The 21,428-nt window shown below is 34.6% G+C and overlaps 4 protein-coding genes and 1 long non-coding RNA gene across 8 annotated transcripts; 3 read left to right on the top strand and 2 right to left on the bottom strand.

Annotated features, from left to right (window-relative positions):
• The first annotated feature begins 1,421 nt into the window (after window positions 1-1,421).
• Window positions 1,422-7,257, top strand: LOC139811013 (cyclin-dependent kinase-like 4). Of its 4 annotated transcripts, none has more exons than XM_071775012.1 (6): window positions 1,422-1,664; window positions 4,303-4,492; window positions 5,602-5,949; window positions 6,194-6,460; window positions 6,595-6,753; window positions 6,909-7,257. In XM_071775012.1, exons 1-6 carry the CDS (start codon window positions 1,597-1,599, stop codon window positions 7,044-7,046), a joined length of 1,170 nt encoding a protein of 389 aa, XP_071631113.1. In that variant the 5' UTR covers window positions 1,422-1,596; the 3' UTR covers window positions 7,047-7,257. The 4 variants fall into 4 exon arrangements, with proteins under 4 accessions (XP_071631113.1, XP_071631114.1, XP_071631115.1 ...); XM_071775013.1 differs by lacking the exon at window positions 1,422-1,664 and adding an exon at window positions 2,402-2,523; XM_071775014.1 differs by lacking the exon at window positions 1,422-1,664 and adding an exon at window positions 2,546-3,759.
• Window positions 7,258-7,691: 434 nt separating this feature from the next.
• Window positions 7,692-8,696, bottom strand: LOC139811015 (uncharacterized). Its single transcript, XR_011731531.1, has 2 exons — window positions 8,391-8,696; window positions 7,692-8,087 (listed from the first exon to the last, which is right to left on the bottom strand). It is a non-coding gene; the product is annotated as an uncharacterized lncRNA (long non-coding RNA).
• Window positions 8,697-8,805: 109 nt separating this feature from the next.
• On the top strand, window positions 8,806-12,158 carry Dnapol-epsilon58 (DNA polymerase epsilon subunit 2). Its single transcript, XM_071775009.1, has 5 exons — window positions 8,806-8,948; window positions 9,046-9,089; window positions 9,316-9,853; window positions 10,381-11,064; window positions 11,142-12,158. Exons 1-5 carry the CDS (start codon window positions 8,916-8,918, stop codon window positions 11,415-11,417), a joined length of 1,575 nt encoding a protein of 524 aa, XP_071631110.1. The 5' UTR covers window positions 8,806-8,915; the 3' UTR covers window positions 11,418-12,158.
• Hph (HIF prolyl hydroxylase) lies at window positions 11,767-18,286 on the bottom strand. Its single transcript, XM_071775010.1, has 5 exons — window positions 17,703-18,286; window positions 16,654-17,351; window positions 13,762-13,881; window positions 13,122-13,332; window positions 11,767-12,805 (listed from the first exon to the last, which is right to left on the bottom strand). Exons 1-5 carry the CDS (start codon window positions 18,145-18,147, stop codon window positions 12,777-12,779), a joined length of 1,503 nt encoding a protein of 500 aa, XP_071631111.1. The 5' UTR covers window positions 18,148-18,286; the 3' UTR covers window positions 11,767-12,776.
• A 56-nt stretch (window positions 18,287-18,342) lies between these two features.
• On the top strand, window positions 18,343-20,639 carry Betaggt-ii (geranylgeranyl transferase type-2 subunit beta). Its single transcript, XM_071775016.1, has 6 exons — window positions 18,343-18,639; window positions 18,903-19,007; window positions 19,151-19,507; window positions 19,761-19,905; window positions 20,011-20,186; window positions 20,352-20,639. The coding sequence occupies exons 1-6, from the start codon at window positions 18,637-18,639 to the stop codon at window positions 20,562-20,564; spliced, it is 999 nt and encodes a 332-aa protein (XP_071631117.1). The 5' UTR covers window positions 18,343-18,636; the 3' UTR covers window positions 20,565-20,639.
• The last annotated feature ends 789 nt before the right edge of the window (window positions 20,640-21,428 follow it).

Genomic DNA, 21,428 nt, shown 5'->3' with positions numbered 1-21,428 from the left:
TGGTCAGCGCGTGGAGGCCTGCTGCCCCTCCCAGGCGTAACTGCCAGCGCTCTGATTGGCCGTAGGCGAGGCATCCTTGTCGTGAGCCCGGCGCGCCGTTCTGATGGCGATGGGTAATAGTGGGGGTAGGCCCACGTGCCGCTGCTCGAATCTCGAATACCTCTACTAAAACCTCCTCGCTCAACATGCTTCCCGCGTAGCAGGAGCGATTTCTGAAGAATTACAGACGACTCCAAACTCGAGATTCTTGCTTTTCACATTATCTAACAATAAAATTATAACTATTTCGTAATTTATATGATCTTTCAAGCGTCTTAGCAAACGCATAATACATTTCACGCTATTACTTAAAAATAATAATTAAATATTAATATACATTGTTTATTAAATTAATAATGTTTTTATTAATTATTTTTTTTATAATATGTATATGTATGCATGTGAATAACTGAAACTGCGAATGCAGATTGCAGTGCTTGTGCTCGGCGAAAAGGTAGAAACTACGAAATGCGATAAACGACATTGCACATATCTTGAAAAATACGTTCATTTTAACATTGTTATTTAAGCTTTAATGCGAAACTTGCTCTCTCGGATGTAAATAAAGTCGGAGCTCTCCGACTTTGTCGTCTAACGCCGCCCGCGCGCCGCGTCGGCATTCGCAGCTACCTTTTTCTTGTTATCTAACATTATGCAGCAACATTTTGAAACTCTTTAGCGTCCAATTACATCTGAGAGAGCAAGTCTCGCATTAAAACATACATAACAATGTTAAAATAAATATATTTCTCGAGATATGACCCGCAGTGTCGTTCAGCGCATTTCGCATTTCAAAACACCTGCGGAATACCTACTGCAATCCGGACAACCTCCTCGCACTCAACATGCTTTCCTGATATATCAGGAGTAAATTTCCGAGATTTCGCGGTGCAAAATCTGAGTTTCGCTTACTTTATCATCCGAATTAATTCTTCTATTAGCTTTTATTGTCTTATAACGTCTATACTGATGCATAATTAAATTCTTGCTATTTTTTAATTATTATTTTAGATTACAGTAATCTATTAATCTAATTAAGTATAATTTGATTCTCTGACTAAAATTTTTATAATGCAGATTCTATCTGTTGTAATACGGTAACTCTATATAGTTATAGTTTATACTTATAAATCGTTATATAGATTATTTATCTATAGAATAATTATAGGTTATACAGAAATATGTATAGATTATTCATATGTAATTAAATACATTCAAAATTTAGTGTTTTCTCAAACGTTAGATCTTGTTTCTGGCTTATGTGTAACAAAGAATAATCAATCAAATTAGCGGGTGCGGCAGGTATACTGAAAGCATTGGCCCAAAGGGTTATCGATCGGTCGGTGACGTGGTTTTAGGCAAAAGAACAGTCGCGTGTCCGTTTCTCGTCGAGGACCTAGTGCAACATTACACCGTCAAAGAGACCGCTCCGGCAAAAGACCATGTCAGCAATATCGATGCGCCGAGATAAATTCGCGATGGTTGCGACGGTGTTCGTCGGGATATGCAGCGTGAATATTTCATTCGTAGCATGAAATCCCTGTGAGAAGCTTGCGAATGGACAAATGGCTTCAAGATAGGAAGCTCTGGCTATTTGGTAGCACGCTACCATTGTTACCAAGGAGGTAAACACTGCAGATCACTCATCACCAAAGCATGGCAGCGATATTAAACACGCAAAATATACACGCTACTCAAATTTATTAGAACATTATTTTGTCGAATATGTATCTTTCAATAAGTATCTATTGTTTCGCAAAAGTCTATTCTCAATAAGACGTCTTTAGACGTCATCTTTGCTACTTGGGATGTTACGTGTTTAAAACTTTTATTGACAAAACGATTTAATTATCATTTGTTAAAGAATATTTATTATTGTGGTTTCATGTAGGATTCAATTTTATCAGCGGATTATTTTTTACAAGATAGTTGTCAGAGCTTTTCGTTAAAATAAAATTTTCATAAAGACACTTACCTGTTTATTTTTATTTTCAACAAATTGTCTTATAGCCTGTTAATATTATGTTACATATCGATATTATCGATATATTACGTAAAATATTAAGAATAAATAGGATAAATTTATACGGGATAGATTGAACCTACATATGTATAACAATGATAAAACAATTTACATTCCTTATTGTCTATTTCTATTATAATCGGAAAACGCATGCACACAATAGCGCGCACATTATCCGAAAGTGTTGCATCCTCATATATATTTTCGCACCTTGTATCGCATAACATGCGCCTCTATAGCGCGTCCGTCCAACAGTTGAGAACATTTTGACCTCTTTCATGGTCGCAGAATGTATAGACGTACTACGTACTCAGGGAACGTAATATCGATTGTCAATAATCAAGAGTTCAACAATAACGTAAAGCCGCGACTTTCTTCAACGTATTAGTACTGTCCGGTATGTGCGCCGACGAGGGTGACCTGACAAAAGAGTACACCATGAATTCTATTCTTGGATTTTTGTACGTATTTTCTAGTTTGTAATAATTATTTTTACGTTGTTCTCTTAAAAAAATTAACAAAAACTGTGATATTCTATTTTAAACTATTTCTTCTACTTTAAACAATTTTATATAATTGTTATAATATTCCAAAAATGGAGCACACTTTTTAAAATATGCAAGGTCAGTGATTAAAACTATCCACGTAACGGTATCAATATATTAATACGAGATCTCTTTTTAAAAAGTGAAATTAGTAACGTTTTAATTAAAATTCTTTTTATTATAATTGCGATCTTTAAAGTACATCAGTGAACTTAGCTATTTAACAAAATGTGTTTTAACAACTTTTTGCGTCATCCGTTTCTAACATACGCATAACCTGTCGGATCTGGCCCAAGGTTTCTATCCTACTTGTCGATTTATATTCAAAACATTATATATATCCGGATGCGGCAATTAACTTTCGAGACTGATACGTACGGTTTACGGTTTACGTCGGAAATTATGTCACGTACGCGCGTGAGCGCATCGATTATACGATGAACGACGTGAGGTTTGCAAATTACCGACAATGCATAATACCACAGTGGTAAGAGACTTTTAATTCGTCCCCCTTCCTCCAGGTTTAAGTGAAATAATCATAAGATTCATAAGAGCAGATATATTCGACAATTATAGTCGAAATAACGTAATCCTGCGAAGAGTTTGTTGAATCGTACTAGCTCGCAAAATGATTTGTACCGAATCGATATCATACTCATATCAGAATCAGTTGAATGTTAAATGTTAAAGAGCACATTCATTTCACCGAATTCTTTCTAATTTTTCACGGAACTCATAACATCTCAATCTAGCAGCAATCTTGATGCTTATTACACAACGATATATTGTATGTATGATTCCATTCAATTTTTATTGACCATTCCGTGGAGGTGGAGGTAAATGTTTGATTGATAGCGTGCGATCGCAACATCCCAGGGTATTATATGAATATCAAAACATATCGCCAAGGAGGTATATTATTTCGGTTTGGTATTGCATATCGGTAGTTGACCAGCACTCAGCACTCAGCACTCCACCCGCCACGCCTGCGCTAAACGTGAATTCGAATAAAGCAAAACTCGTGGGGTAGCTTGACCCTTGGTCATCCGTTGGAAGTTGGAACAGAGACAGTCCAGCCGGTACCGTACATCGCGATACTATGCTCTTTACGCAACAGTTGACGTCGTTACCATGCCTTGCCAAATACAAAAAGTGGGTAATCGAGAACTAGACCGTCGAACGTCGATTTAGTGTTCCGTGTTTGTAAAAACAGCATTTATACGAGGCGTTTGTACCGATATTCGATCAATTTAACTCCCTACTTCACTCTTAACAATTGTTCAGTAAAAAATAACGATCTGAACAATTTCCTGAATCCCATGAGGGATTATATAAAGAGATTTTAATTTTCAACAATATTTCGACACAATTGCGATAATTAAATTGACCGAAATAATATTTGATACAACAAGTGTATATGATACATGTTATACAGTTATTTTGGAACGAGTAAATTTTGTGAAACATACGCACATGTGCGCGTTATACAAATGCTATTCTTTTGCCAATCATTTAAGAAATCACTGACTTTAACATTAGACCATTTGGAGATGATCGCAAAGTTTAGATAGATCGTTCGAATTGGGTTTTATCGACTTGATATGAATTATCGTTCTTTCTGCGAGTTGTAAGTAGTGTCAAAATTCATTGAAATTCATTGTTAACATCGAAAAAAAAAAAAATGATTTTGCACAGGTCTCGGGCACCGAGCAAAGCCATGGAGCGCTACGAACGTCTGGCGCGTCTCGGCGAGGGTAGCTACGGCGTTGTCTTCCAGTGTAAGGACCGGCAAACTGGAAAATTGGTGGCTGTAAAGAAGTTTCAGCAGACCGAGGATGATCCTTTAATACGTAAAATCGCACTACGGGAGATACGTCTTTTAAAGGTCAGTTGCCTTTTTTTTCTTAATGGTTAAAAACAGAAATTTTTGTTTATAATTACTTTTTTCGAGCTAGCAAAAGTTGCTCGAAAATCGTAACAATCTTTGTGGAATGGAACACCCTGCGTAGGATTTTTTATTATAGATATAAAAAAAAGGTTATAAAAATTGCTGACCCGTTCTCGGAATTTTCCGATTCGATCGATCTGCGGAATAACCAAGTTTGTCGAGGGTCGTAGGTCGTCTTGCAGGTGAACGACCTCCGGAACGTACATTCGCGACCACTAGTTCCAATTTATACAAGGCGATCATGGCGCGATAATTTTGGCCTCCTGAGAGCTTTAATGAATATTAAATACACTATCAGATAAATTCTTCCATTTTTTCCTATGACTTCCTGTCTCTATTTTAAGATATATATATACATATATATAAATCGAAATAAAATTGATAAATAGAATTTATAGATATAAAACTTATAAAATTTCCTGTTATTTTCGTTTTTTTAACCGTCGCCTACGATAGAATTAGAATAGCGAGTGGTTAGGTCTAAACGAGGAAGTTACGTACTTATTTGCACGATAAGAGGCTCGCACAAGTGCAATAATGGCTGCAAGAAATAGCCAACGGTCAATACCGGGCAGCGGTCAATATCTTGGCGTGTTACGGTCTTACCGACCTAACATTATCGTTACAATCAGTGGGTTCACCACCAAACGTATGCGCATTCAAATAAGCTCCCTTACCGCAACGTACGTTTTGACATTTTGCTTCAAGGCTATTCTCTGTTTGGTAGACAAGAATACTGCATTACAAGATCTCTCGAATCTCTCGAATATAAACGGCATGTCAAAAAATTTATTTGCAGTACTTTGTACTTTACTCACAAAGCACTAGGAAATTATCAATATAAAAAGATTGAATTAAGAGATCGAAAATATAAGCACTATAAAGCTGTATAAGAAGAAAGTTGCACCTAGGGACGCGCCTAAAAATGCTTTGATTGTTCCGATTTATCGCAAATTCGGAACCCTCTACAGAAATAATTCACATAATTACGTCTGCTCATGTAATTAAAATCAATACGTACGAATTAACACTTTCCCTTGATACAGAATCTCAAGCATCCAAACTTGGTCAATCTTCTGGAAGTCTTCAGACGAAAGAGGAAATTACATTTAGTATTCGAATATTGCGAAAACACTCTTCTAAACGAAATGGAGAAGTATCCTAGCGGTTGCCCGGATCTCACAACGAGGCAAATTACCTGGCAAATTTTGCAAGGTATCGCCTATTGCCATCGCTTTGGATGCGTTCACAGAGATGTGAAGCCAGAGAACATCCTCCTCACCTCTGAAGGCGTGGTAAAATTATGCGACTTTGGATTCGCACGTATGCTCAGTCCTGGGGAGAACTATACGGAATATGTCGCAACCAGATGGTACAGAGCACCTGAATTGCTGGTAAATATCCCGAATATCCGGATGTATACAACTCAATTTTCAGCTTTTCTAAGAAAAATAATAGTACGTTTATTGAGATCGCGCGGTCAACGTAACTACGAGTCACTAGTCGGTGCCATCATTCCCGTCAAATTTCAATTTACGTTGACTCGTTGCTGAAACAACGGATAAACAACGGATTTGATGAAATAATTGTTATCAATGCGTTACGATAGTTTAATTATGTACGTGTTTTTTGGGACAGGTCGGGGACACACAATACGGCACTCCGGTCGATGTATGGGCAATCGGTTGCGTGTTTGCTGAATTAATACGGGGCGAAGCCTTGTGGCCAGGAAAATCCGATGTAGATCAGTTGTACTTAATAAGAAGAACGCTGGGTGATCTTTTACCGAGACATATGGCTATCTTTCAACAAAACGAATTCTTTGCCGGTATCACTCTTCCAACTCCGCAAACACTTACACCCCTTGAAGATGCTCTACCCCGTGGAAATGGCAGTACTTTACAGGTAATATCAAATCTATTTTAATCGCAGTTTAAAACACGTACAGAGTATAACCAAATAAAATATATACATATATATATTTTTTTTCCAAGTTACGTCGGTGATAATTGTTAATTGTATAAATCTTTTGTTGACAGCTGGATTTCCTGAAGAAGTGTTTGGATAAAGATCCAAATGAAAGGTGGACGTGCGAACAATTGTTGCGGCATTCTTATTTCGTCAATTTTCATTTTAAAGTGCCGGATGTCGAGGCAGAAGAGTTTGAGAAACTTAAAAAGTATCGAGAACGTTCTAGGGTAAGTTTAACAATCAAGCAATAATATGGGGAGACTTTAGAAAAAAGCCTCGGTAATAAAGCAAAACGGCAGCAAAATATTATTTTCATCCAATAAGAATAATTTAAGAACACATATATGATAATATATAATTATATGTATTATCATATTTCCAGCATACCAATTATAGTCAAATGGTGTTACCTCAACTACCAAAGGCTGGTCCTTCTGTTCATAGTCAAAGTGAAAATCGGCCGAAGAGCTCCTCTATACATCAGCAAAATTTTGACCATCTACCTACCATAAGAGGTTAATTACGTTCCTCTGTGATTGTACATATATTTTCCTAAGCTTTTTGAGAATACTCGTGTTAATTTATAGAATTCTATGAAAATGATTGTTATTATCTTCTCTTTTTATTTGTATTAGCATATTTTTTTCTATAGAATTTTCTTTAGATTTTCATTTATACATAGGAAAGAGTAAACGCGTGCAATTAATATGTACATCTCTCTTACAATAAAAGTTTTGTATAAAATATGTATAAAAAATAGTTATTTTAATATATAGTATTATGTAAGCAACAGACAAGTATTCCTAATAAATTCAACTTTTAAGCATAATAAATTATTGTGAACTCTGAAATTACTTTGCACTAGAGAGTAACGTTGTTACTCTCTTACTTTGTAATAAAATGGAATCAGTAAATATTAATTACTACTAAATAAGGTAAATAGTAGCAATTAAATGTTTTCAAATCACATTTTTATGAAAAAAATAAAATAAAACAAAATTTTAACACATTTTTATGCAATATTTTTAAAGATATAAATATATTAAATTAGATCAATATATAAATTGAACTGAAATGTATATTAAATCTATTCATTTGCACTATAAAACTGTCGTATTCACAATTCTTAAAATTTTAGAGGACCGTGAAAGAAAAACTAAGAAGATTCCAATTTAAAACATAACCGTCAACTGTTTTACTATAATTAGAGTATAATTTCTAAAGATAAACACTTTTTTTTACAAAAACAAATTAAAACTCATGTACATTGCATTATCATGTAGTAAATTTCTTGTATAATCTGACTAGCGGATGGTCGTGTCTTTCAGATACTGGAACATAACGTTGTTGCAAGGTAAACCAACCTATATGAAGTCCTATAATTAACGGTAATATGACACAGTAGGTAACGTTTCCTCCCAAAAGTGACTTTTTCGTATTAGGTGACTGCATTTTTCGTCCCTTTTCTAAGACAGATATATCCTAAGTTGATCGAATAATCGTTAGTGATATACTGAGTATATATTTGTGTTTCACCTCTACTCTATAGCATATTATATACCTGAAACATGTAAAAAAAAGTCTCTTAATATAAAAATATATAAGATATCTCGATAAGATAAAACGATAAGATATTATCCAACGGTATCATCGTTTGCCAGAAAAACAATTTCTTGTTTGTTTATTAAAAACACAAACACATTCACGATAAAGCGATTTATAATTATTTGTAATAACAAGTATATAGAAATATGTAACAAATTACAAAAAAGAGAGTGGAATGATGAGATATAATTAACATATTTTTAATGAAACGTACAACGTACTAGTATCAATAAATTTACGATACATATGATTTACTAACCTATTACACTGTTTGACGAAAACATTCAAGTGATAGATCCATGAATTAAATAAGGAACTATCAGATTACACTTTCAAGTAATTCTTGGAATTTTCTAATGAAATCCTTTGAACATTTCAACAATTATTCGTTACGTTTGTATATCTCGCTATTTGATCAATTATTATTATCAATCGGATAGGATTTCAGACGTTTCCATAACCTGCCATAACCATCAAGTCCATATCACAGTATATACTTGTGTCTTGTGTCCATATCGCACGATTCGCTAGAAATAAGAATTCAACCAATCGGAATAAAGCACACTGAGATTACAGACATCTGATTGGTCAAACTCCAATCTCCACAATCCGGCATGCGCAATGCATAGTACGTGCAGTATGATGCGGACTTTAGATTCGAAGGTGGGATTGGCGGGAAAATAACGAGAAAAGAAAAAGGCCTAACCGGCCTAACCTCTGTGCGCGATAAATTCGTAGTGATGACTAGAGATATAACATTAAATTATTTCTTTTTCGATGATTCATGCAGAGTGCAGAAAATTTTTGTCCGCTTAATGTAATTGCTTAATTTCTTAGCACCGTCGTGTATACTTTTTTTACTCGTAATTGTTTAGCGTTGTACGTAAACGATGGCTGATAGTAATTGTTTACAGATGATTCAAACAAATTTTTCATTATACGGCTTGGTATTGTCAAAGTAAGTATTCTGTTTATTACGTTCAGGAATTTTGCGACAAAAAAATTAAGCTCTAAACAAATCAGTGATAGATTGACATTTTTTTATATTTTATAATTTTATTTCTATAATGTATATTTATATTTTTATATATTAATGTAATTTTCAACTTGTTTAGTGAATACTCTGTAACATTATTTTTATGCGTGTAATTACATGTATCTGTAATTGTTTACATTTTTTCTAGGGAACTTAGAGTATCTCTTGCCAAGCAACTATTAAAAATATCGCAAGATGAACGTGAATCTTGGCTCAGTCGTATTATAGAACTGATCCTGGCTCAAAACTTGGATGATCCACACATTAAAGCTGAACATATAAAAATTGCTATAGAAGAATGCTTGGAGCCATATAAATTGAAAGATACGGAAACAGTGTTCAATGTTATAAATGGATATAATATACCGAAGATAAAGTATGATATTTCTAAAAAGAAATTTATTATTGACAATGAAAATTTCTACCCTGAAACGCAATATAAATCGTTAGTTTTTCGACATCGCTTCGAAATGGCGTGGTACAAAACTCTGAGGCATAAGCAATTTTTGTCTTCTAAATTTGAGAAACAGCAAACAGATAAGACAAATTTAATACCTATTGAATATCTGTTGAGCGAGTTGAGAATAGGGAATGTATGCGTAATGGGTCTGATAACACAATTAATGGAAGATCAATATTATTTGGAAGATACAAGTGGAACTGTCAAAATAGACCTCAGCAATACAATATCCTTTATGATGTAATACTGGATTTTTAAATATTTAATTTTACTTTAAAATATATTTATTCCAAAATGTATGGAAATGTTTCATATGAACAGTGTGATAAACATTTCCTAACTTGTTTCAAAATACTATCGTATTTCAAAAATATTTCACAAGTACACAGTGATGTATTTCCCAATGCTACTTTTGAAGATATATTCTTAATTGATATCTTAAATGTAACGGTAAGAAAAATAAATTGATAAAATGATTTACTTTGTAATGAGAAATTATGATGTTTCTTCATAATTAATCATACTTTGATAGTATTTTGAAAAACTAGAAAAGAAATAGATTTCCAGATCTGTGTCTTCATATCACATATTTTTGTTCGTTGAACGTTGGCTGATTTTTTTAAGCAATTCTTTAATATAAGATATAAGTATGTATATAAAAATATATATGTGCTAATAAGATATAAGATCTTTAAAATACAGCAATAACAGTAATATCTTTATAATATGTTATTTTCCTTATTTTATTTATACGATTTTCAAGATACTTTCATCATGGAAGGTTGTATAATAATAGCTAATGGTGTTTACAAGGATGATGTATTACACATAGAAAGTATCAACCTTCCGCCAATAGAATCATCGGAAAGCTTGCGATCAGATTTTGGCGATACAAATACATTTGGTGGACCACATAATATATCTTTAAAAATGTCAGAAAAGTTACAAGTCCACGAGGAGAGCAACCAGGATGGAATGATAGTATTCATAGCAGAATTATGGTTGGATGTTCCACATGTCTTACAAAAATTTAAGACGATACTGAATGGCTACATGGATTATCCTCCCATAGCTTTTGTATTGTGTGGTCATTTCTTAAGTTTCCCTACAAATATAACTAGTGCGCAAGCCTTGATAACGGGTTTTAAAAATTTGGTTGACATAATAATGCAATATACAAATTTAAAGGAATCTTCCAAATTTGTTTTTGTACCTGGCCCACATGATTTAGGCTCTCCTAAAATTTTACCGAAGCCTCCTTTGCCCAAATGCATTATCGAAGAAGTCACAAAAATGATACCAAATGCTATTTTTACCACGAATCCATGTAGAATACAGTACTGTACAAAGGAAATCGTAATATTAAGAGAAGATATGTTAACAAAGATGTGCAGGAATGCGCTTCGTTTCCCGAAAGAAGAACACTTTTTCAAACATGTAAGTAGTCAGTATATTGATGAACGCTATCAAAGTTGCAACATGTAATAACGTCAATATTAATAAAAAAATTTCAGTTCGCCAAAGCCATCATCAGCCAATCACACCTGACTCCTGTGCCTCTTCAAGTCGTTCCAGTATATTGGAAATATGACCATGCTTTACAAATATTTCCAACGCCAGATCTCATTGTGATTGCTGACAATTTTGAAACCTACACGACCAATTATTCCGATTGTTATGTGATAAATCCCGGAATGTTTTCAAAAAACAATTTTTCGTTTCAAACTTATGTGCCTGCTACCAACCAGATTCAAGATTGTCAGTTGCCAAGCGACATCAATGTTGCTTGAGTTAAGAAAATGGTTATATGAAAAAATCATGGTAATTTTCTTTGTACATAGACAATGTATAGAGCTACACTAGGTATTAATACATAAGTAACTCTTTTATAATTTAGTATATTTATTTCGCTTTAATAACAAAATCTTGTTTATTTTTACAATATTTTAAAAACCCACCGATAATGGGTCACTTAAATTATAAGTTTTTCGACATTATATAAACGTGAAACAAATTAAGCCCAAAGGACAAAAATAATTTAATCACGAAAAGGATTATTTCTTACATTTAATCCTCCATGTCTAACGATACAGTAGGAAATATTGAGACGTAACTTAGTGAAAATTTCAATTTGTAGGATGGAATATATTTATAATATCACGAACATAATACCTTTTTTAAACTGTTTGTTTCTCTTGTATCTCCTATATTGGGATGACTACTAGGATGGTGTATCAGACCTGAATAGGACACAGATGGTACGCGCATGCTTATTTTCTTTCCTATCAATCCATATAAATAGGTACATAGAATATTAAACACAGTGTTTCTACCGTTTTGCAATATACATAACATTATACAGGTACAGACTGGGCCCCAATTTAATTTTTTCAATTTATCGCACTGGAAGCATAAGTCACGTACTGGCCGTAATAAACCAAACATGATCTTTATATAAGCGTAAAGAGTCGTTAATTAATGTAATCAATCGTAACATTACAACATAATAATAATACTAACATTATACTTTGTGTGAGCAGTATAATTTTATCCTTTAACAACCACAATTGGTTTGACATTGCTAAAAAAATAATGCATACAGATAGATTGTGGAAGCAAATTTACTTGAAATCAAGGTGTATTAATCGAAATAATAAATTCCTGGAAGAAATTTTTTGTACATTATATTCTATGGTTTCGCTTAAAATATATTTCAAATGCAACATGCTCTAAATATTGTTAATACTTTACATAACGGAAGTTAATGATCGACACAAATATAAGTTTTCTTCAAAACATATAGGAAGCAAATTTGATATTTTAAATATTAGGTTACATGAATTATAGTGCGAACACGTAGAATCTCAGAAATTCGAAATAATATATATATATATATATGCGTAAATTGCAACAACTACACACATTAATTCATCACATATATTACAGTGCCATCTGTAAAAAAAAGTACGTTCTTACGTCTATTGCACTTCCTTGCAAACACGCATAGTCTTCGATAATTTTCTTCGTATGTTATTCAATTCCTCCTGCAAAAATTATCATAATACATAATAATACATAATATTTTATGTACAAGTATAACTTCAGTCCAATCGGACGGCGTAGTCGTCGACTTCTTCACGCTCTGTGTCTCACGAACTATTCTTCGTATGCAGTTCTCCTAAAAGAAATTTATAGCCAAGTTATATCATATTTGTAGTTGTGTTCATAAAATAGATGAGATACAAAGGATCCTCATGCTGTCGATTAAAATTATAATTCTAATTTCTTATTAATACGGATGAATAATACATAATGCAGATAAAGAAAAAAAAAAACGTTTTATTCAATTTCTACTTAACGTTGTAAAACATAACGTGATATCGCAAGTTAGCTTCATTATAATCATCATTGATATTTTATGTAAAAATTGTTAGCTGTATTGGGAAAAGAGTAAAGAAAATATAAAAACATTCTCAATGCAATCGTTTACGCACTTTCCCTTTGATATCTTCGGCAAGCCTGATTCCTCTCTTCGGCGTCGAAGTACCAAAGCGTAATGGCGTATCTCGTTTTGAACGCTGGTTGCACCTCGTGTGGATTTCGCCTGTCCGACCAGAAAAATAATATCCTATCGAACAAAGGTTCTATGTTTGCTACTTGATCGCGCCAGCCTTCAGGAAATATCCTCAAAAGTCCGCCATTCTCCTGTGTACAATAGAAAATACGTAATTATTTACAAATTTTGTCGTTATATTATATTATACACACAACTATTTTATTAGGCTTTATATTATCCTTTGGTCTTAAAAATAACGTATCTACAAGATCTTATTATATTCTTGATTTTCTCGTCACTGCAAGCATGATGGGCTATAATATCAGAAAGAAAATCACATATTTGTAATCAGAACAGACTATATAGACACGGACCACTATACTATTTTAAATTCCTATAGTTTTAGCTCTAGCATTCAACCAGATGCTTGATATGCTATTTATAAGAACTCAAAAGTTACTTATAATGATATGTAGATACACACTTTCTTTAAGTACAATCTCGCATACGTGTATCGTAATGTAATAAATATAAAAATAATTAAAAATATATTAATACATATATATATAAAATTTCACCTTGACGTCCCAATCCCGATTAAGATAATAAATTGCTGTGATGCACCGTCCGTCTCGGTTAGGATTATCCACATGTTTCACATAATGTGAACCGTGACCGGGATAACAAGCTACCATCGCCTGGAACACAGAAAAAAAGTTGTTTTATTAAAAGAAAGAAGTGTATACTCGGCAAATTATTATAAATTCTGACTGATTCTGTGAAATTCGAAAATACTCGATTATTTGAATGTCTCATCGCGAGTCGATTTTACGCAACATAAGAAAAAGCTATATATTACTGATTTAATCAAACATGAATGATGATGTGAGAACCTGTGTATGAGTCATATACATATGTATAGCATAAAAAAATCAACATTATTTGTTTAAAAAGAAAGCACATGTAGATGACACCGAGCGATAATTGACGACTAGTTGTCATATTTAAATATAAAATTGAAAGATAAGTAACAATTGTTCCATATTAGAAAATTTATAAAAAATATTGTTAGATTTTAATCATAAACTAAACTAAAAAACTATAAATACTTTACATAATTTATATAAGTTAAAAATATAAATAAAAAACAATTATTCCCAGATAATACGTACTTAAAAAAAGCGCCAATCTAATGGAAGAGAGGGAGGAAACTTAGATATACATTTGTAACACGTTCCGAGTATAGTATCATGTTTATCATTTGTCGTATCGCTTGATGTACGCAATAAGTATAATGCAGTGATCATTAACGGACAAAATATTTCACATTTCTTTTTATCTCGGTAGATTATCGAATGATATGTCACTATACTATATATTACTTACGACGCAATAATTGATTGAGTCAATTCACATCGAAAGCGTATTGCCTTACGTGCGCATTCTCACGTTTTCTGATAACAAAGTTTGCTTATTGCTAATAAGCCGATGATAATGTTGCAAATATTCTTACGTCAGCTCTTTCAGTGAAAAGTTTGAAGAAAAAATACAAGGATATGCTTTTCTAAGCACATTATTCTGTGCGGATTTTTTAGCCAATTTTGAAAGTATCCTTAGGATGAGAGGAACACCCTAAACGTATTATAATACGCAATGCTTTATTCAATAATTTCTAAATTAAAGGAATGTACAATATTATATTTCTGTTAAGACTGAATAGATGTTCAAGCGCCTTGACTTTCAAAGACCATTGATCGAAATATCCTTGCAATTTGTTATCATACTATCTCTCACATGAATAATGCACAATTAAAAATATAGACATTTTTCTTCAAAGCTCCATGCGTTACGTTACAGTTATCATTGTAATTTATTTAGTAAAAAGAATGTAAACGAGTTTCTTTTTTTTTATTGGTTATATTTGGTTTGTTATTCGGATAAGATCATTTCTGACTCGAAAATATGCATACACATTCACAGATGGATTAACTCATCTCAAATGTGTATATTGTAAATATTAGCGCGCGCGCGTAAATTATAATACAGCTTCAAAAATGACAGCATATAAAATAAGATATTTAGTAAATTAAACGCGTTAACATGCATACGCGATACGGATGATATACGTGTCCTTGTGTTATTATGAGTAATCGGATATCTAACTAAAAATAGACACTGATAAATCGTACGAAAGGACAATGATAGCGATCACAAATCAAATAATTATTAAACAGGTACCAGTTTAAAATGAACTATTGTACAATACATTCGCGAACAATACGAGAAATATCCTGAACCTATTGACAAAACAAGAAATGTGTGATATTTTTAAGATTCAATAGCAGCATTTACATTCAACTATTACAATGAATACCGCCCGTAGAAACATGAAACTTTCATAAGATAACAGGATATATCCTGAGTATGTATATCAACTTTATATTACATAATTGTTTCGAATTATTCTTTTAATAAAAGTTTACATTTCTTTTTTTCGCTTCGTACCTCAATTTTCGTTACAGGACTTCTTAATCTTTCATAAAGATAACGTATGTATAAACCAAAAATGTAAACTATATTGTAATAAAAAAATCTCTCTTTGTGTATTTTATCTTTGCGTCTTCAAATCAAATATACATTTTTGTCTTTAATTATTTACTATGCATATTAAAAATCAATATTCTGTTATGTATTTAAATATATAATTTGTTATTATATTTAAATATCCGACAAAACTTTACTATTACGATCCTTCTCATATTAATAATACGCCGGCAAAAACTGAAATAAGAGATGAATCTTTGACCAAATAAGTATTTCCTTCTTCGTCGAAACCACTAGACGCCAGTACGCAGTTGACGTTAGGGCGATTGAGCAGCTGGACGGGAGTTTGGGTAGCGTAGCGTAAAGCAAATTTGCTGTATCGCGTCACGTCGGCATTCGGCACGCGGCATAAGAGAAGAGAAAGAGGGTGGGAGCCGCGCGCGGCGTACGTGACTGACTGCACTTGGCACGATCCCACTCTCCTCCTTTCGGCGTGTAATACTCCCTCGCAGATCTTAACATTTTTGGAGTCCTGACCTTGTCTATCGCGTTCACCTCGGCGTGTCATTCGCGCGACCGAAAATCCTATGTTCTTAGTGCACATTGCATTAACATTTTCTGCTCCATGTAAACGATAATCGAGTACACAAACACGAATACGAAAATAAAGAGAAAGATACATTTTGTAAACTTTTCACCATGTGCAGGACGTTGCTGTTTACTTTTGTTTCACACAAGAGAGTAGACCGCACAGTCGTATTATCAGTTATAACTTTTAAAAGTTAAAACCTTCGCGTGCTACGTTAAAACTGCGCGCTATATAATCTGCATAATTTCAAGGAATTATATTATTTAACTTAAGCTAAATAATATCTATATCATCTTTTATTTCTTTTAAGATTACATACAAACGTGTGGATACTCACTTTCGTTCTTCCAGTGATGGTATAGTTTCCTATTTTCCCGTTATTATGCATTTTATTGGCTTTCATGATGATCGCATCGACCTGTGATATCAACGTGCCAATATTTTCGCACTGCTCTTCTTTTCCATCTAGCCATATTATCTGATCGCCGCGTATCGTCTTTAAGTCATTCGCGCTACCCTTATTGGAAACCAACTGTCCGTCTTGAAATAATCCGGCACTATACATATTTAACACTTCGTTCAACACTTTGAGACCTCTCTCCTTGCCTAAAAACTTGTCCACCACGCATACGCCGTACTTGTCCATATCCCTTATCACATATGGGCAAATTTTGTCTAGAAGTTGCTTGAGATTGCTTTTATTCTTGTGTAGAAAAGGAGGCAGAAGTTCTTCTTCCTGATCCTGTATCTCCGTCAAGTTCTTCATGCCGTTACGATGTTGAGCGGGAGAGCCAAGATCCGCGTTGCTTAAACTGTCGAAAATTCTTGAACTCTCTAAAATGGGATTCAAGAGCTCGGCTTGAGCTCCTAGTATAGTGTCTTCCGAACTACCTTCATATGTTATAGGCGATGTCCAGCCATCGACCTTGTTATTTCGCGCACTCTTTGTCTTCCCGCTATTTGACTTCTTCTTAAGATTCTGATTCCCTTTCCGTTCTCGTTGACTCGATCCGTTTTCTTCTCGCGCAATTGAATCTGCAATCAGACCAAGTATACGAAAACTGTCAGTTACATTAAGCTATAACGCAGATAATTACAAGGTGCGATAAAAGATAATTATAAATTATAAAGTTTGGAAGTGTCCTCCGCGAGGACAGAATGTTAGAACGCACACATGGTGGCGCGTTCGCGAGTATATTTATAATATTTATATCGCGAGTTATCGCGGCGCAACTGGGCGCAACGCGAAACGGGACTCTCTCATTGTCATTACCGAAATCCTCTTGCTTAAGTAAAATCCGCGCTTGACGACGATGGCGACAGGCGACAGACGACGTGCCGGCGCGGGCGTCCCGCGCCAAAATGAGAAATCGCGAGCGCACATACCTGCCAAATGCTTCTCGTCTCGACACGGCTCCGAGGTGACGTTCGAGTCCCACGGTGCATCCGAGACCGAGGTCCTGTTTAGGTTAGGAGCCAGCGCACTCGGAACAGTCGAGGCTCGATGATTGCCGATAGGGGGATGCCGCTTGGACGGGATCTCGATCTCGCCGATCTTGCGGTCGGAACGCTCGTTCGCGAGGACGACGGCAGTAGAGGTGGCAGAGAACGGCTCCTCCGTAGACGCGACGGCCACGGGGTGAGTCGCGCAAAATTCCCGGTGACGTTTCCAGTCGCGTCTCTGGTGCTCCTTGGTGCAGTAGAAGACGACTTTGCAACGCGAGCACCTCGACAGCTTGTCGGTCTTGTCGCAAACCGCGCAGATCAGCTCCGCACCCGTTTGTACGCCGTCGCCGAGTGTCTGCGCACGACCGACTATCGGTCCGGACATGTTTCTACGTTTACTCGAACGCCGCTGCGGCAATTGCCGACGACATTTCTACGACGAAGAAAGTGGAGTGGAGAGTCGAGAGTGGAGGAAAGTCTCACGCGCTCGCGCACCGCGCAGTGCACAGTGCACAGTGCACACCGCTGACACCGCCTGTCCGCGCTCCGCACTCCGCTCCGCTGGCCCCGCGCCCTCCTGCGCAGTGCGCAGTCCACTAGTCCACTAGTCCACTCCACGCACTCGCCTCGCTTGAATCGGACTTCGGAGTAAATGTCTAGTGACTTTAAATCCTTAAGTGTGTGCAAAGGCATTCCTGAACTCTGGTGTGTTCTTCTTTGCTCGATAAAATATGCAATTTTTACATCATTTGACTTTGAATTTGGCAATTAAATTTCGAATGCGAAAATAGATTCGAAGACGAATATCTAGAAATAACAAACTACATTTGGATAATTTATAACAATCGTGTTACACGATTGTAACGATTGCAAAATGGTAAGTTCTAACCTATTTGATATCCATGAAAAAGTTAGCGTACACAAATGTTTTTATTTAGAAAATGGAGCATTTATTTTTTTCTAATCGAGATCTCGCACAAGCAAGATCTTTTTTCCCTTTTCACCTTCTCAAGATTAGTGTGTCTATATACTCTGCGATTGTTATATCTGTAAAGACAATACCACGTATTTTGAAGTTGCCTGTCAGATAAGGGAGCAAGGGAAGAATGGCACGTCATGCTTTTTTTTACATTTTTTCAGACAACGTTGAGGCATGACATTGAATTACCAAACAATATTCCAAAGTTATTAATGGAGAAACATGCAAACTATCTCATTTCGTACGGGACCAACAAAGATGAATACGTAAGAATATTTCTCAACTTCTTTTGTGCTATCTTAATTTTTTTGTATGGAAATCAATTATGACAAAAATATATTTTGATATATACACTTTTAATATATATTCTGTGACATTTCTCTAAGATTGGCGTATTTACATTTTTTAGAACTATTCTCAGACAGAGCATATGAGGATGTCTGGCATATACTGGGGTCTTACCGCTCTAGATTTAATGGGCAAATTGGAACAAACCAATAAAGAAGAAGTGTTAGAATTTATTGGACAATGTCAAAGTGACAGTGGTGGTATCAGTGCCAGTATACAACACGATCCACATTTACTTTATACACTTAGCGCGGTTCAAATTTTGTGTATGTACGATGCGTTGGATGTAATAAACGTCGATAAAGTCGTGAGTTACGTCAAAGAGAGACAACAGGCAGATGGAAGTTTTGTGGGCGATCAATGGGGTGAGGTCGATGTCCGATTTTCTTTCTGTGCCGTTGCTACTCTGTCACTCTTGGTAAATATCACTGAGAGTATAAATGTACGGTCTATTAGAATAAGATCAAAGTGTTTTAAAATAACGTTTAATTTTTTATTTTTATAAAAATCAATTCTTGAGATCAGATGGATATCTTGGAAGATAATATTTGTCCATAAAACGATAAAACAAATTTTGGAAAAAGTAAATTCTTGAAAATTTTATTTACAAATCAAAAGAAACTCGTGAAAAAATTTAAGTAAAGTTCTCATATCGTATTAACATATTTCAGAACCGTTTAGACGCGATAGATGTCGAGAAAGCGGTACAATTCGTATTGAAATGTATGAATTTTGATGGAGGATTCGGCTCGAAGCCAGGATCTGAGAGTCACGCGGGTTTAATTTATTGTTGCGTTGGATTGCTTTCAATCACAGGTACTTATATAGAAAAGTTACAGAATATAACAACTACTCTACGAAATATATAAAATATAGAGAAGATATATAGAGTCTACTATCACTTACCAAAATATTTTTCAGGACATCTGCATCTGATAGACGCTGATCGCTTAGGATGGTGGTTATGCGAGAGACAACTACCTTCTGGCGGTTTAAATGGCAGGCCTGAAAAGTTACCAGATGTATGTTACTCTTGGTGGGTGCTATCAGCGTTAACAATTTTGGGTCGTCTTCATTGGATAGATAAAAAAGGCTTGGTAAGTCATTCTTGAAAGACATTTAATGAGATATCAAATTGGATCTGTCTATCATTTCCGTTTCTTCAATTAGTTTATTTCACTGTCCTACATCCTTGACCGACCAAATCAAATAATCACAAATATTGCTACTAATATATAATTTCTTTTTTTTTTATTTTCCAGGTTGATTACATTTTAATTTGTCAAGATGTCGAAACTGGCGGTTTCAGTGATCGGCCCGGTGATATGGTTGACCCTTTTCATACTTTGTTCGGCCTCACTGCGTTGTCATTGTTAGACAAGAATTTCTCGTTAAAACCAATAAATCCTACTTATTGTATGCCAGAGTATATAATCGATCGCTTAGGTCTTAAACCATCGCGACTCGACGCGTGATTATATATCTGATACGCTTTATAAATGTACATTAATTCTTTGTTAAATATATGATTGTAGATTTTCCACAAAGTAGATATGAATTTTCATTCGATAATCCCAAATATTCTAACTTTAATGGCGAAATCATAATTATCTTGGAAAGTACTAGCAGAGAGAAGCCTGAGAGAAGGCCATCCCGGTCTTTTTCATGGGACCGTCGAAAGCCTCTGTACATTAGCGCCAGTAGATCCATTTTCGAAATTGGTACGCGATATTTCAGTTATAAAATATTTTTACTATTTTTTACATTTCTATTCGTAAACAAATGTGCGCTGAGCGTTCTCAAATGAGAAGAAATTTAAGTTACTCTGGTAAGAATAAATTTTGTTACATTTTCTGTCGGTAATTCCTAGATATGATACAGGATCTTTTTATCATCATATGTTAAAGTGGCTGCGAAAATTCAGTTAATTTCAGACAGGTGTCATTAGTTTCACTTGAATGCGATATCAGTAAAAAGATAAGAAAATTTAAACTTTTACTTGAATACAGAGTTATTTTTTTGGCCGAGAGATCAAAGTTAAAATTTTTTTAACAAGTTAAATTTGTTATGTTTACTTACGTGAATGTGTTACGTTTGCACTATATTTATTCAAGTTCGAAAAGATTCAATAAATATATGTTTCAACTACCGTATTAAAATAACCATTTGTAAATTTATAATGTGTAAAAGGAGAAAACAATAATAAACAAAGCAATTAAAAAATAAATATATAATATGAGGAAGCAAAAATCAAACTAAGTGACGTTGATCTTTTCGATGACGCTGACCAACTGAGCTTGATAATTGTCATTCGCTATTTACTGGACCTAATTATTTCT

Source organism: Temnothorax longispinosus, chromosome 4 (genome assembly GCF_030848805.1).
Source record: "Temnothorax longispinosus isolate EJ_2023e chromosome 4, Tlon_JGU_v1, whole genome shotgun sequence".
Lineage (NCBI taxonomy): Eukaryota > Metazoa > Arthropoda > Insecta > Hymenoptera > Formicidae > Temnothorax > Temnothorax longispinosus.
The sequence above is the reverse complement of the archived record's forward strand: the minus strand, read 5'-3'. Positions and strand labels throughout refer to the sequence as shown.